The following is a 17601-nucleotide window of genomic DNA, read 5'->3' as shown; positions in this document are numbered from 1 at the left end:
GCCAGCAAAATGAGTTCAGGGTTCAGAGCCGAAATTTGCCCAGCATTTACTCTTAATGGGTTGAGGGAAAACTCTGAAAAAATCTCAACTAATAATTTGTCTCAACCAGGATTTGAACCCTGGCCAGCTCATTTCACGGTCAGACATATTTTCCATTACTCCACAGCAGTGAGAGAGGAGGGTCGAGGTCAGGAAGAGGGAGGAGAGGAACAACTTCTAATGACACGATTTACTTACATCAACGACATATTATTATATAATGGTCTAGAGCAGTCCCATGACTGAAAAATGTTATTCTTATTGTCATGTTCTGTAACTTTTAGTAAATTAGACACGAGTGATAGCCTAAGATAAAAATCTGTTGACATAATAAACAGTTACCTTGACAATTTGTTACTGTAATTAAGATATATTTCGAGGATATTGTGAATACGGACAAGGAGTTGTGGCAAAAGCAGTATCAAATACTACAATATAGAACTTGATCTTGGTGTAATACAATAATACTTACACATGAGGATCTACATGTAAACATCTAATGGTCTTGCTCTTGTCAACCTGTATAACTTCTAGAATTTATATCTGTCTAATACGCTGTAGGAGGTATGAAGGGAAGGAATCAAATATTTTACATTCTCATTGCTTCAAAGATTTCAATTAATGACGAAGATAGGAAAAAAGTTTACTGGAAGTCAGACTTCAAAGAAGTATATAATACTACAATTTACATCAGTTTTATATAAAAATTTTATTGAGGGAAGAAAATTGATCATCTTAAAACTATATCAGATGCTGTTAACCCAAGTTTTCGAACCTCAATTTAATTATATTCACATAAGATATCAGATTGTCATATTTTTTTCGAAATGCGTATTTAAAGATTAGATATAAACTGAAATTCAAATTAAATGTATTCTTAAAATAATTAACTTCATCAAAGTTTTGGAGTACGTGGCTTGCATTGGGAATGCATCTGTTCACACATCATCCTGCAGTGTCAGGCAAGAATTGTTTTAAGTGTTGGCGTAGGCTTCCGCGGCTGGTGAACATGGTGTGTGGAGAAACTTACGGGCTTATACCACGTTGGAATCCACTGCTCTGAGACAACACAGTGGTCGAAACGTCAGTCACTAGCACCAAAACAACATGGTATAAGCCCGGAAGTTTCTCCACACACCAAGAATTGTTTTGTTTACTTTTCCACTGTAGTCCAGTCTGGGCTGGCAGTTTAGAAGTGTTTTCACGCAAGTTGCAAAGTTTGGAGGTTACTTTGTGTGCGTATTTTGATCGTAACCTTTGAATTAACCAAATTTTATTAAGGAAGTCATTTTATTATTTCAGGAATTTTGTTTTATAAATTTCTAGAGCTGGTAGAAAAGGAATAATTTTTTTATGCTTAATATTGAGTGCAAACATAAACTGTGCTTGAACTAATAGAACCTGAAAGTGTTACTTAGATCACTTCCTCTTCCACAGCTGGGTCTTGCTTTGACTTATTACATAGTACATAATTTGCTCATAAAGTACAAAGCCAACGTGATAGAAAAATCTGTAGCAAATAGAGTGTAGCACAAAGAATCAGTAACAATCAGTAACTGTTTTTATACAGAGAGACAAGTGCAATAGGTATCACAGCAATGAGTGTGTTTTAAGCCAAAGAGGTTAAGCTATACACAGATGCAATTTAATAAGTTCTTCATTCAAGGCTGTCAGTAACAAATATCACAGATATGTTTTCATGTAGGTTCTCTTCTTTTTCCCCTCTCTTCCTGCACACTCTACGTACATAACTTGTCAGGGCACAACACTGAAGTTGTTATGCAGCAATGGCGACTTATAACACAGGATGGAATTTCTTATATTTCAGCTGATAACCGTGTTGTATTTGACATGTCGGTCTGCATAAAACAATGTAACTCACACGGAATACATTTATGTAAAATTTGACATATAACTATTTCAGATTGATTATCTTCCTATATAGTTTGTGTATGTCCTTGTATTTTGTTTTCTGTATTGTACAAATGATGAACTTCCACCATGATGAGGATGATGAGGATGATGATGATGATGATGATGATGATGATGACGACGATGGAAGAGAGGTTAACAACAGAGACAGTTATAATTGTGATATTAATTTTAGTGGTGATGGTGGTTATGGTAATAAGGAGGAGCAGAATATGAAATAGGAGCAGGAAGATGACGACAATAATAATACGGGAGAAGCTGATAGAAATGACTGAAGAGGTAGTGGTGGTGGTAGCAATGATGAATGTGACTGTGGTGATAGTGACGACAATAACGATGATGAGACGAGAATTCCATGCAAATGCATGTTTTTATAGGAACATAGGATTTAGCTCAAAAATACTTATCCATTTCATTACATTTGGGTTCCAAATATGTGTGCTTTTTCCGTGCATATTTGCATGTTTTGGCGTTTTTGGGAATGAAAACATGCATAATGCATATTTAAGAAATTTTTAGCTTAATAATGCATATAATATACATTATATTCAACTTAAATGCATGTTTTAATGGTTTTGAGTGAACACCTCAGTTTCTCGATTTTTATGTCGCCTATTTTAACTTCAGGAATCAAGATGACCACAACACAGCGGTCGCAATGTCAGTCACTAGCACCAAGACAACATGGTATAAGCCCGGAAGTTTCTCCACACACACCAAGAATTGTTTTGTTTACTTTTCCACAGTAGTCCAGTCTGGGCTGGCAGTTTAGAAGTGTTTTCACGCAAGTTGCAAAGTTTGGAGGTTACTTTGTGTGCGTATTTTGATCGTAACCTTTGAATTAACCAAGAAGGAAAAGAAAAAAAAAAAATAAATAGTAGAAAAATGAAATAAAATGTTAAGATTTTCACTATAAGATGTTAGAGGACCTTTCTCTGGACGGAAATTAATTTTTACAAGACTTTATCCACGACCCTCCACAGGCTGCATGTCATAAATGGATTTATTACTTTGGATACTTTGAGAATAATAGAGAGGAAATACAGAGGGTTCAAGAAAACTGCCGACAAATATTTTAGGTCAAAAGCACCCTCTTTCAGGGAGGTTGTAAATTCTCTCCCTTTTCCAGCACTAGTAGCAATTTAGATTAAAAAATTAGAATCATTTACTATACTGTCTTTGTAGTGTGTGAACCTCGTAAGTGGTTAATGTGTTTGTTTATTCTGTTTACGTGTGTTAATGTGGTTCTAATATGCTTCCAATTAAAGGTTCCAAAAGTGTACCCTTTGCACAGTGAATTAAAGGGTAGGATTTTATTAGATCAGTTGGGGATGTCGTATTCTGCGATTGTTTCAGTAAAGAGGTAAGCACTGCTATTCTGTTTCCGAATATTTTCTATGGCAGTTGTTCTTTGTAAAAAATATCAAAACTTCTTTAAAATAATTAATTAAATTACGATATCCGTTTTTAAATCGGGTCTAGGTAACCGTAAGGTCCATTATAATGTCAGATAAAATGTACTAAAAAGTTTCAAGTCGACCAGCATGTCACATCTACTTCACATATTGCAAGAATGCAAAAAAGGAAAGAATCTGCAAAGAATTCCATAGATCCCTCAGTTATTCCCGTGGGAAAGTGGGTGTAGCGGCGAAAAACAAACTGGGCAGGGTCATAATGCGAACCTGGACTACAATTCTTTTGTTCAATGAAGAAGGTTATTTGTGTCGGACACTTGAATGAAGAATTTTACCTGATACTGTCACAAATATGTTCATTTAAGTTTGCACCCATAACTTCTTATGATGCAGGGAGGTCATTCTCTGCCTACAAAAATATATTGACTGACAAGTGCAGGAACCTCACAGAAACCAATTTAGAAATGATGTTAGGTTGTAAAAAAAAAAAAAAAAAAAAAAAAAAAAAAAAAAAAAAAAAAAAAAAAAGTGAAGTGAAGTGAAATGAAATAAGAGATTTGGACCAAAAATGAAAGTGCATATTTTAATGTATTTTCTGCTTGATCATGCATGTTTCATAGTTTGATAGTGCATGAATGCATGCATATTTTGGGATTTTATAGTGCATGAAATTCTCGTCTCTAGTGATGATTATACAATTGAAGATGATAAAGGAGATGACTGTGTGTTGATAGTGATGATATGATGATTATATTATGTTGATCAACCATGTATAATATAGTAGTTCACTGATCACTAAAATGTCTCATTTAATTAATAACTTTACAAATATCCGAAAATGAAACAGAAACAAAAATTCAATATACAAATTTTATATAAAAAGATATACCAGTAATTTAAAAAAAACGAAAGCATTTGTAACATTTGTTACCATCTTTGTTGCAGGTACTGATTGCATTCATTTTGACATAGCTGTGGTCTGATGCAAAGTCAAATATGACTTTCGTTTCTGCAACAAACATTTATGACCTAAGAACAGAAGACAGCAAGCACTCTGTAGCTACTTGGCATGTGTCACTCATTTTTTGATTGAGGAAATGTATAAACATATTCTAGTCATATAATATAATTTTTTATTAAAATTTCAACGAAAACTAAACTTTTTTTATTTTACTTTTCTGTCCATCGTGTGTCCTAAGTCAGGCACTGGAATAATATATCACCCTTAAGGCAGAAGCACAAGGAAGACAAGGTTACTATGCCAACAGCATCAGCATCAACAGCTACTCTACAGAAACACAAAATAAGAGACAATGTACCAGTTACAAGCTTTCAGATCGATGCAAATCGTATGGTAGCTACAATGTGGAAAGCAAGAAGTAGTCTCCAACTCCTTGCATAGAGACAGTTCTCTTCTCAACACTGTGCAGATACCTAAGTTTTGCATCGTGATATGTTTTATTTCACTGCTTCAAGAAAGTGGCAAGAGAAATGTATGTTTTCTACAGTACATTATGAAATAATTAAACTAAAACTTCCAACATTAACAAATTAATAATAATGAAGAAAATAAGTCTGTTGATGTAATTCACTTCTTTGCACTACAGATCATATTTTTACTGCAATAAACTTGCCAAGGCATTAATATCCTTTTATACAGGATGTGTGTTACATCATGTGTATTATTTAAATGCAATTGAATCAATGCTAAAATTAAAATTTATACAAATAAATTACTTAAGGGTGTCAATTCCACTTTTTGTGCGAATTCATTATTTAAATATTATACTGGTATCTAAATGAATTCAACAAAAAATTAGCAATATTTTCTTTTTACAAATGATAAAATACATAGCTTACAAGCAGGTATTAAATAATATTTATTATAATAAATGTAGGTGAAATTCAGTATAATTCTTTTAAAAGTATGATTAATATGAACTTAACACAGGGATTATGTATTTAACACTAAAATTATCGCGACCTACTCCATAAAAAACATTTTCAAATGTAAGAAATTTGCTATTACTGTATACCGGTACTGCCCATATAAAGGCAGAGCAATCTACTTTCAAATACAAGCTTTACAGTACAATTTCTATTAAACAACATAATATTATTAAATACAAACATATCCAGTACATAGAAGAAAGGTATCATAGCAGTTCTTTCCATCATACTTTACTCCGAATGAAAAGTAGTTTTTGAGATATTATAGACTGAACCATAAATGTTCTGAATTGGATAACATATTTTCTGTCTGAATGTCTGCATCTGTAATTCTTTGTCCAAAAAGTATTGTGAAAATTACGAAATATCATATACTATATATTTATCATAATGTATAAAATGTCGTTTAGTGACGTCACTGCTACGACTTGATTTCAGCCTCAGAACTGCATGTTTAATATTTCCCCGTGTGAACCTCGCACTAATCTGGACGACACTTAGACAAATTCATGCTACAAGAGAGCGACCACTTTCTGTGTCAAGGTGTATTATAGCAGTAGCACTACAAAAATCTTTAAACGTAACTTGTTTACATCAAGCATGCAGAAAATACTATGATGTTATAAAAGCGTGTTTGTGTATTTTGACGGAAATTAGCAATTCTGCCTAATGGTGAAAAATTACTTCTTTTTTCATAGTGCATGTGTGAGTGTGTGTGTCTCTTCGCTCTGCAAAATCTAGTCAGAACTGGCGTGTAAATTGTAGTTTTATTAGCTCTGTACTCGGCCAAAGCAAATCTTTTTTCCTGCCTATGAAGACAGGTAGAGTAAGCTGTACATCATATTCCAGGCACTATCTGTTCAGGTATTACCATCCTGATGCACTTCAAGCTCAGCAAGATTTTGTAAACTATTTTGTCTGAGTGGTTGTCACGTGTGAAACAACTATATGGCACCAGTGGATGGTAAAATATATGGTCGCGGAGCAAACGTCTGTCACTGATGAATGGTAAAGAAAAGAATAAGAATGCATAGGTGTAGAGGGAGAGCTATAGCCATCTGTGCACCTACCACTTCTGATTAGTTCAGTATAGAACTTCTATTATGTGACATGAATTGTCAACATAATCTCTATATAGAATTTTTAATAATCTTGTCATTTTATCAGATGTGGACGTGTTGCTATTTTACTAATAAAATCTACAAAAACCTTTCGTTTTAAAATTTCCTAGTGAAGAACTGCCACAATGAATCTTTCTTTTATGACAAATAAGCAATACTACCAAGAAAATAAACATCTGACAGAAGTCTTCACTTACCCTCTCTCCCTGATGGATTCGAGCTGCTTATTGTTAAGTCTTCTAGGTTCTCCTTTTGCATCAACAGCAACAGCATCAAGCTCATCGAATGATGGTGCCAGAAAAAGGTCACGCATGTTGAGATGCTTGTTGCTCCGTCGAGCCAGAGATAAGGATGAGCCATTGCTGTCAGTTGAGCCCACAGCATTGAGCTCAGAGCTGTTGCCACCTGTAGAGTTTTGGTGCTGGTGTTGATGTTGGTGCAGTGGTGCACTTGACACAGTGAGTGGAGGTGGCAAGATGATGGGGAACGTCTTCCAGTGATACAGGAATTGCTCTGCCACCTGCAATAAATATAAGGCAATAGAAATAAATATGAAACTTATGAATGTAATAAAGCAATTATATATCAATCCAAAATCCAAAATTAAGGCTGGTAAAAGGTTTTCTGAGGAGTTCTTGGATCCTCAGCTCTGAGGACAGCCACAGCAAGATGGTCGAAATGTTAGCTCCAGCAACCTAGATGACGTGGCAGAAGCCCAGAAACCACAATTCATAGACACGTGCCTTAGAAGCTTACGCCATTATTCCGAACATTTGGTTGATTAATTAATAGATTAATTACTCCCAATTAATTTACGGTATTTCTCTATTTTGCTGATTCCGTTTTTTTTAATTTTATCGTAATGAACGCTGATATAAACGAAATTGGGATTGTTTTTATCTGTTACATCATTCAGTTTCGAAGTTAATAAGGAATATCCTCGAAAAGTATAAAAACCGGAAAAAGGGCGATTGTTTATTATAGATTCCAACATCTCTAACTAGAAATTTTATCACAGAAAAGGTCAAAATCAATTAACGAGCAACCGTAAGATTTCTTACATATTATAGTTCTATTATTAATTAAAAAGAAAAGAATAACGGGAGAGAAAATGAAACGAATGATGCTACCGAAAAACATAAAAACAGAAAAGTGTATTATGCACATCCTGATTTTGTGTAACTTAAAATTCTACAGTACTGAAAACTTAGAAACATATCAATTTCTTTTTAAATTTGATTACTGATGAGTTCGTGGTTCGTTATATCTTTATTTCACGTTAATGCTATTTTGGAGAGCTGTCGATTTAATTGATTAATCGAACCGATTAATTTTAAAAGCTGATTAACCGATCAAATGTGTTTTAATAGATTAATCGAACCGATTAAAATATCGTGTAATGAAGGAAACATTACTGCCTTGTGATGTATATGTATCATTTGGTGGGGTAAACTCTTGAGCTATAATTGACAGGTCATTAGCATGGATGAATATATCCATGTCATTAGTGTGAACTGATGTTCTTGTCTTTTTCGTTCAGAAAACTAAACGCATAATACTGTAAGCACAACTATGCACAAATCCTTCATTAATCGCTTTTTTATGCGATCATTTTCTTTCGTCAACTAAGGAAAAGACCATATATTGTATTTTATTTGAGGATATGTTGTCCCTTTGTCAAAACAACCATTCGAAGATAGAAGTTTGCAACTGAAAGAAGGTTAATGATCCCAGTAATGATATTCCTTGGAACTGAATACTTTTGTTTCGTCCACATGCACCTGCCTTTGTCCATTAGTTGTCGATGGCTCTAGATTAACAGTTCATTTTCAAAGATTGCGCATGATTGTTGGTTATTCAGAAGTCAGTGCATTCAGTGTTGTATATTTGTGAACTTTAGTTACAAATATGGCTATGAACCATTGAATGGAAAGGTGACAGACAGAAAGACGGTGTTTTGTAAGAAATGTGGAAAATTGTTCAGTTATAGTGGAGGCATAAATAGTCTCCAGTATCATCTTAAACTTGTTCGTCCTTTCCAAGGTTGCTATTTCCAGTTCACCTTCTGAATCAACGTTAGAGCACCTAATAGCGAAAGCTGTATCCTGTGTTAAAGAAATTAATATCGAATAAATTTGTAAAATATTGTCAACATGTTTGGCTAGAGCAAAAAGATGTGACTATAAATAAATGTAAACTGGAAATTTTTCTTTTTTCAAACTTTTTGCACATCATCAGTGTCAATTGATTCTTAATAATTAATTATTTCCGATATAGTCTACATTAATAACATTAAACATTTTTGTTTTGATTTTTAAAACGTTTTTTTTTTCAAACTTGACGACCACTGTTTAAAATCGATTAAAATTCGATTAATTGGACGATTAATTGATTAAAACCATCCGGTTAACAGATCAAAATTTTTAGTTGATCGACAGCTCTCCAATTATTTTTAGAAGTTTAGATTTTGTTATATTTAATTTTTAGGAGCATAACACAATGACTCTTAATTAACAGAGTTAACATTTACGTATGTATTGCGAGTTTTCTGTTATGCAATGTGTTGTGACAGTCACGCACAAAATGTAACATTTTTCAGATTTTGTTATACTTAATTTTTTAGGGTTTCGCTTTATAGCTGATCATTGCTTGCTATTATTATAAGAATACGAATTATACAGAGTTTTCATTTCAAAACTTCCCAGTCTAAATAACTAATTATTTAAATTGAATACAAATTAAACAGAAAATACGTCAATTTAGATACTGAAGGGGAAATCTGAAACCAGACTTAATTGCATTTTAGATTGCACCTCCCATCCCCCAGCCTCTCCCACTTTGAAATTTTACGTGGTACCCCTATATTTTTATACTAATTAAATATGAAAGAATATTCAATTGTTTATACACCTCATTTATTTGTTTTCGCATCTTTTGTTTTATCGTCGCCTGGCAACCTGGATTGTTGTTATTGTTGATTACTGCTGAAGAGAATAAAGCTATAAAAACTTATTGAGCATTTCATGTAATAGTTGTGTTTGTGTATTAAATTATTTTAAAATGGTGTATATTCTTGAAGAGAAAACATAAATCATCCTTATTGATTAAATTTAAGAAATTACACAAAATAAGTTGTGTTTTCATCCTACAATCAACTGATAACAACAAAAATACAGGTTTCCAGGCGACTATAGAAAACAAAAGATGCGAAAATAAATGAATGAGGCGTATAAACAATTGAATGCTCTTTCATATTTAAGTATAAAAATATAGGGGTGCCATTTGAAATTTCAAAGTGGGGGGAATGGGGGTGGGGGGTGAAATATAAAATGCAAGTAAGCCTGGTTTCAGATTTCCCCCTCAATATCTAAATTGACGTGTTTTTTGTTTAAACTGAATTCAACTTAAATAATTAGTTACTTAGACTGGGAAGTTTTGAAATGAAAGCAGTTTCTACAGGTTTTCTTATGTGTGATTTAAAGACTAAAAAATGCCAGGTTGTGTCTTGTTCGGATGCAATAATTATGCCAGGAAAATCAAAGACAGCGAAGTCAAATACTTTCAGTTTACAAGAAATGATGACCTGGCTACAATATGTAAACGAAATGACAAACATACTGACACACCAAACTCACATCGCGGCTACATCCAGCAGCAGTATTTGTAGCAGAAGAAATGGACGTAGGCGCGTTCGAGTTGCGACACGAACTTGGAATGCACCTCATAAGCTACATTTACTGCTCCGTCTGGCCACTTGCATTTCACCTAACGCAGTGTATTGTATTGTATTTATTAACATTCCATGGTATTCATACATGCTTACAGCTAGAATATGGAACAAGTCAAAAAACTTAATACTATTATAAAATCTTAGTTTATAGTCACAGTCCAGATGAAATATATATAGACGAGATTTACAATATAGTCTACTAGTACAACACAAAGTTTTAGTATCAATTTCATGAAGTGTTACTGAATGTCAAGAATTCACCTACAGAATAGAAGGAGTGAGAAATTAGGTACTTCTTTAATTTGGCCCTAAATAATTTTATGTTTTGAGTTTCATTTTTTAAATCGATAGGGAGGCTATTAAAAATTTTTACTGCCATATAACGCACTCCTTTTTGATAGCACGATAGACTTGCCGATGGAGTATGAAAGTCATTTTTTGACGTGTATTTATGCTATGAACTGTCGAATTAGTTACAAAGTTTTCACGATTACATACGAGGAAGATTATTAATGAAAAGATATACTGACAAGCCATGGGCATTATTTGTAGTTTTTTGAAAATAGCCCTACACGATTCCCTAGATTTGGCACCTACTATTAATCTAATTACTCTTTTTTGTAATAGAAATATATTGTTACTATCTGTGGAATTTCCCCAGAATATTATTCCAAAACTCATTACCGAGTATACCGAGTGTATAATTCCAGCTTCATTTGTCGTCGAAAACCAGCGACATTTACAGTTCGTCTGGCTGTACCCTAAGAGGCACTGAAATCCCCACAGGTTCCTGTTTGTCTGAAGGGGATATGACGATAGAAGGATAGAGAGGAGTGTCTAGTGTAGTGATTGATGGAGCCGTTTAGCTGCGAAGCACAGTCAGCACGCAACTCATTCCATCATGGGTGCACAAAAAGCTTTATTACTCTGCAGTACATACTTGTCGTCCTGTCTGATAAGCACCTCTATATCTCTGTGTCAGGTTTTCGCATTGTTTTGAAGTCGTCAAAACTTGTGGAGGGAGAAGAATTGCGTAAACAGTGCTAGGAAATCAAACAACATTCTGATCTACATAGAGCCGAACCTACAATGCACCTTCTTACTCTTATGGCTGAGCAGGCCTGGTACTGCTCCTGGCAAAAAAAAAGACCTGATACCTGATAACTAAACAACTTTTGAAGTCATTAGAGCAGCGTTTTCAAGATAAAATTCCAACTATATTGAAATAAGAACTGAATTCATATTTAACTGGCTCACTTCCTTCTTATTGACATGTCAGCACTTCTAAACAGCCTTCCTAGTTCAAAATATATTAAATACAGAATTCAAAATTGTTTAAATGATGGCATCAGTGGTTTATCCAAAACAAACAACACTTCGGAAGAATTATACCAGGCAGGAAATTATTATGCAGATTCAATATTCCACTTCAATCTCTTGGCATTTTTAAAATTTAATTTGTTAGTGTATGATGAACTTACATCCTTGATATTCTGCACCAACTGCACCACCTCATTCGGTGCCCCTCGGAGGTGGACATCGAACTTCACTGGCTCCCTCTGTAACAATAAAATGAAACATTGATAATGGCGCCTACACGTTGTTTCTGACATAATGTTCAAACTTTATACTGATACTTCTCCATCTGTATATTAACAAAATATGTAATTAAATAATGGTGGTAAAACATCCTGGAATTGTAAACATTAATAAAACTTTGCATAAATTCAATACTTTTTTCTCGTACATGGTTTGGCACATGATGCATCTCGTAAAGATAATCATCAGCATTCAGTATACAACTTAAAATTAACAATGACAAATTAAAAATGAGATAATGGCTATCTATGTAAAATTATCTGCACATGGCAAAAGGTGTTTAAATAATACGATATCTGAATCAGTAAATAAAATCACATAGGCTACGTTGGTTCTATATCTAAAAGCACACATATGCTAAAAGGTGATAACACATCCGAACGGATCCATGGACCCGCAAATTCATATGGAATATTACAAAAGAAACAAGGAAGAAAGGAGGAAGGGAAGAAATAAAGGGTTCAGAACCATAGTGGGTCAAGCGCCATTTACTAAAGCAATAGAAAACAAGGATTAAAATGAAGTTATCACCATAATTCAATGGAAACATATAGCAAGTAGTATAAATTACATACATTCAAACTAAATGATATGTCAATCTTCATTAAACTATGGTATTCACTTAACTTTAACCCTTGCTTTCTCCGTTTTTAATAAATGGCGCTTGGCTCTGAACCTTCAAATACACAGAACGAAAGCGGAAATGAAATAACAAATAGATCAAGAAAGAAGACATTTAACTTAAACTGTATTGTTTTATATGTAATGAAATGTTCATAAATTACATACAATAGCTAAATGTACACTGCCAGTCAAAAATTTCCGGACAACCATTTTGTTTTCGTCTGACAACAGAATTAGCAAGGGAAAACAAACAAATATACAGGATGCTCTGAAAAAAAGGTTCCAATATTTAGAGAGGCGATAATATTCATCAAAACAAGAAACAAAAGCCCTACAAACATGGATCCTAAAATTAATATCTTCTAAGAAATGAGCAAATGTTTACCATCACTGTAAGAGAAGCATATCTTCCACTGTGAGCTCTTTGGCAAGAGGAAACAGAATGCAACTGTTTGTCACCACGTATTAAACAGGATACCTATGTTTGCCATCGTATCAAGAGGACGCTCAAGTAGACGGCAGTACGTCAGAGTACTACTGCAATAGTATTAAGGCTGGTTCACAATAAATCGGGAACGGAAACGACAACGAGAACGGAAATATTGTCAAAATAAATATATTTAACTTTATTTCCGTTCTCGTTGTTGTTTGCGTTCCCGGTTTATTGTGAACCAGCCTTTACTGTACTAGTCAGGTAAGTTAGCTTCGTATCTATTGAATAGGAGCATGTTACCATCATTGTAAGAGAAGCATATATTTTACGTACTGTGAGCTCTTGGACAAGAAACATACATGCTCCTATTCAACACACACGAAATTAACTTACCTGATTGATACAGTAATACTACTGCAGTAGTACGATTACGAACTCTAACGTACTGCCGTCTGTAATACGTAGTGGCAAACGGTTTCATTCTGTTATTGGCAAAGAGCTCACAGTGGAATATATCCCGTTCTTAAAGTGATAGTAAATATTTACTTATTTCCCAGAAGATATTAATTTTCGGTCCCATGTTTTCAGGACATATTTTTTTGTTTTGATGCATACTACCTCCTCTCTAAATATTGGAACCTTTTTTCAGAACATCCTGCATAATGGAATTACACTTCTATATTGAAAATAAGTATGAAATAAAATATTGCAAAATAACTCAGATGTTGGGAGACAGAAGGGGAAAAGATCTTTGGGGAGGCCGAGACGTAAATTTTTATTTATTTATTTTTTTATTTTACTTGGTTATTTAGTGACGCTGTATCAACTACGAGGTTATTTAGCGTCGATGGAATTGATGATAGCGAGATGAGGCCGAGGATTCGCCGTAGATTACCTGATATTTGCCTTATAGTTGGGGAAAACCTCGGAAAAAACCCAACCAGGCAATCAGCCCAAGCGAGAATCGAATCCGCGCCCGAGCGCAACTCCGGATCGGCAGGCAAGCGCCTTAGCCGTCTTAGCTACGCCGGTGGCTCCGAGACGTATATGGGAGGATAATATTAAAATGGATTTGAGGGAGATGGGATATGATGACAGAGACTGGATTAATCTTGCACAGGATAGGGACCGATGGCGGGCTTATGTGAGGGCGGCAATGATCCTGCGAGTTCCTTAAAAGCCATTTGTAAGTAAGAAAGTTTCAATGTTCAGACCTGGAATATTTATACTTTTTATTCATTGAAAAAAATCACCCTTAACAAAATACTTATAATACTGCCATTCTGAACATTTGCCGACAAGTTTTTGCAACAGCCAGGATCTCTTTCTAAGAGTCTTTGAGGATATCCCAGTAAGTTTTCTTTTTCTTTTTTTAAGGTTTGACACACTTTCCGCAATAGGCGATCTAATTCCTCGCATAATAACTCGATCACATTTTGGTTCTGTGACTGGGGAGGCGATTCCATAATCTTCAGTGCTCCTGCCCTCTGCTTGTTTTCCAGGTACTTCCCACAATTTAAAGATCTGTATGTTTTGGTTCACTGCCTTGTTATAAGACGAATCCCTGTCCAATCAGATGCTTGCCCGTGGGGGCTGCACAGCGACATAGTATGATGTGGTATCCACTTTTAATCAGTGTTCTATTATTTGAATGGAATTCACCTACACTAGTCTACTGAATTAAAACACCCCTACATCATAACAGGCCCCGCTCCATGTTTCACCATTGGTGTCACACTCTGAGTGCATCTGTTTGGTCGAGGATCGTCAAACATAAACCAGTCTTCATTTTTAAAAGCATTGAAATTTCGATTCTTCATTCCAAAGTATTCGTTTCCAGTCAATATTCCAATGTTTGTGTGCCGAAGTCCATTTAAGTCTTTTCTATTTTGTTTCTTTTCCTTAGAAAATATTTCTTGACAGCAAACCTTAAACCTTCCGTCACAGATGGTTGTCCAAAACTTCCGCTAGACAATGCTCACGGATACATCTTTCTTGTCTGCCTTCAATTTTCTGTCAAGTTTTTCTTCTTTACATAAAATTGAACTGTCCTCACATTTAGGTCTGTTGTAACAATGGGTACCAACTTCTTTCCCTATCTTTGTTTCTCCCAGTATTTTTATATTTCTTTATTGCGTCAGCAGTTTATCAATTCGGTTACAACTGCTATGAAAAACACCCAATGTTTAACAAAAGTACAAACAATATTCTCCGAACTCTTACTGGTTAAAAATGAACTTCAACAAGCAGATGCTCTAACATGCTCACTGTTTAATACTGTCCTTGATAAAGTAATAAAATACGCTATGTACAAGAATTTATATATATTTTATAAGACAGTACAAATATTGAAGCGCTGCGTACAAATGTGGCTAGCGGACAACGTAGGTCACTTCCTGCACATGATGTGATGTGTTTGTGTTTCACATGAACCAAAGCAAGTCTCCTGTGAATTTTACCTTCGTTTCTTTGTGAATTGCAGGCAAGATATTGGTTCTGAGACCGGTCAAAGAGGCTACTGTAATCTATGTAAGTACGATAACTTTGTCTGGCATATAGGCCTACATGCGCACAACAACGAAGCTTCATCTTTCGTGTTACCTTTTCCCCCCAGGGGAATTTATATACCGGAGGTGACGTTATTGATATTGCTGAAAGATCACAAGCAGCTATGAAAGAGACCTTTATTAGCTTTAGGAGAGCAGCGAGAAAGATGTACAGTACGTACAAATTAATCAAGAAAGTCAAAATATATGCCAGTCACACAAAAAGACTGTAATGTAAAGGTTACCCAGCTTATATAATAATAATATTAATATTAATAATAATAATAATAATAATAATAATAATAATAATAATAATCCGTGGCGCCACATCCCTTGAACGACCCAGACTGACCAGCCGGCTGCTGGCCTCACGTTCACATGCCGAAGTAAAGGTGGGCGATCCAACCAGAATGGAGGTATCATGTGGTTAGTACGATATCGTTATAGATGGTTTTCGCAACCGGATTTCGCTACCTATCGTAGCTCTCCAAGTGCATCACGATGCTGGTGGACACCGATCCCATACACTGGCCGAAATTTCATGATACAATTTCTTCCCCCATGAAGACTCGAACCAGCGCGCATTCCGTAACGCCACGATGCGGGACTATATACAAAATACTGCATCTTCTAAATTTAAAACTATAGACTTATAGAGCTTTAATTACCTGGAATCTGAGATAAACTGTAAAAATGACAATAGTACTGAAATGAGATTAAGCAAAAAATAAGTTCAACAAATAGAACTTCGAAAACAAGAAGTCACATTTAATTTCGAGAATGCAAAGATGTTAATAAGATTAATTTTCAAGGCTAATAGTGACAATATGTCTTTGAAACATGGTCATTTACTAAGAATGATACAATAAGATTGTCTATTTGAAAGAAAAAATTCTCAGGTGATGTAGACCTACATTTCACACTGCATAAGAAGGCCAATTAAGAATACGATACAAATTTCAACTTTATAAATTATATACAGAATCAGATATAGAAAAGTACATTAAAATTAATACAGTAGATTGCAATGGGCTGGACATATTATGCGAATGAGTAATGGCAGAAAGGTAGAAAGAGTGTTTGAAATCAAACCAGAGGTAAGAGAGCAATAATTAGAAGGCCTAAAATGAGATTGAGGGGTAGAATTTACCAAGATGTTAAACCACTTGGAGAGGGGAACTGAGAAGGTCGAGCATGACGATGATGAATTATTATTATTATTATTATTATTATTATTATTATTATTATTATTATTATTATTGCGTCAGCAACGGTAGATTTCAATATCTTATACTTTTTTCATGCAATTATGCATGCTTATACATTTGGATATGGTCTATTTCCTATGGTAAAAATGAATTTGCTAAAATTAATGTGGGATACGTGTAAAAGAGCTATTCTTCATTGGGAGAGATCACTGCTCTTTATTGGATTTCTTTTAGGCTATTGAAATCGGAACTCATACATTTTTTTATACTCTGTACAAATATAAAATACATTGTTTTACAACCGTTATTGTGGAACACAGTATTAACAATATCAACACAGTATTGTATTGTATTATACAATGCAGGTAGGTACAGAGATTCGCGGTCATGCTTAAATGACTACCATATGAGAAGGAGGGAATCTTAAAAACATTAAGTTCATTATTTATCTGACTAAGGGTATTTATTGGTAACATAAGTCTGAGACAAAGACACGTTATTAAATTCAAATTCAATTAACTGATTTGTTCGGAAACTTACCACCTGCAATGTATATTTATTCATTTATAACATTTTTCTATTTATTAAAATAGCATTTTAAAAATGGCATGTATATTAAACTATATAGAATTTTCTATGATGGTTTCGCGCGCTATCAGCCAATGTTGAAATTTTCAGGTACGACACTTATGCTGAAGATGGCTACAGAGTTAAGGCTGGTTCACAATTAACCGGGAACGGAAATGACAACGAGAATGGGAATTTTGTTCAAATAAATGTATTTAAATGTGAGCATTCACAATAGATAATTGTGAATGATCACATTTAATTACATTTATTTTAACATTATTTCAGTTCTAGTTCTCGTCGTTTCCGTTCCCGGTTTAATGTGAACCAGCCTTTAGTAGCCGAAAACTTGGAAAATTTCAACAACTTTACTCGGCTGATAGCCCGCGAAACCATCATAGAGAACCAGAGCCGAGAAAACCTCAAATCATAAATAA

General features: G+C 34.5%; 1 protein-coding gene across 7 annotated transcripts in view; it reads right to left on the bottom strand.

Moving 5' to 3' along the window:
• Positions 1-17601, bottom strand: part of LOC138706173 (uncharacterized) — a 381089-nt gene that overhangs the window by 64680 nt on the left and 298808 nt on the right. For all 7 annotated transcript variants that reach the window (XM_069835182.1, XM_069835189.1, XM_069835183.1 and 4 more), the window contains 2 exons: positions 11669-11746; positions 6655-6977 (listed from right to left, as the gene is read on the bottom strand). In XM_069835182.1, the coding sequence (XP_069691283.1) occupies positions 6655-6977; positions 11669-11746 (401 nt within the window). The remainder of the gene's footprint in view (positions 1-6654; positions 6978-11668; positions 11747-17601) is intronic.

The sequence above is a fragment of the Periplaneta americana genome, chromosome 9 (assembly GCF_040183065.1).
Source record: "Periplaneta americana isolate PAMFEO1 chromosome 9, P.americana_PAMFEO1_priV1, whole genome shotgun sequence".
NCBI classification, from domain to species: Eukaryota; Metazoa; Arthropoda; class Insecta; order Blattodea; family Blattidae; genus Periplaneta; species Periplaneta americana.
Note: the sequence above shows the minus strand (reverse complement) of the source record. Positions and strands in the feature narration are given on the sequence as shown.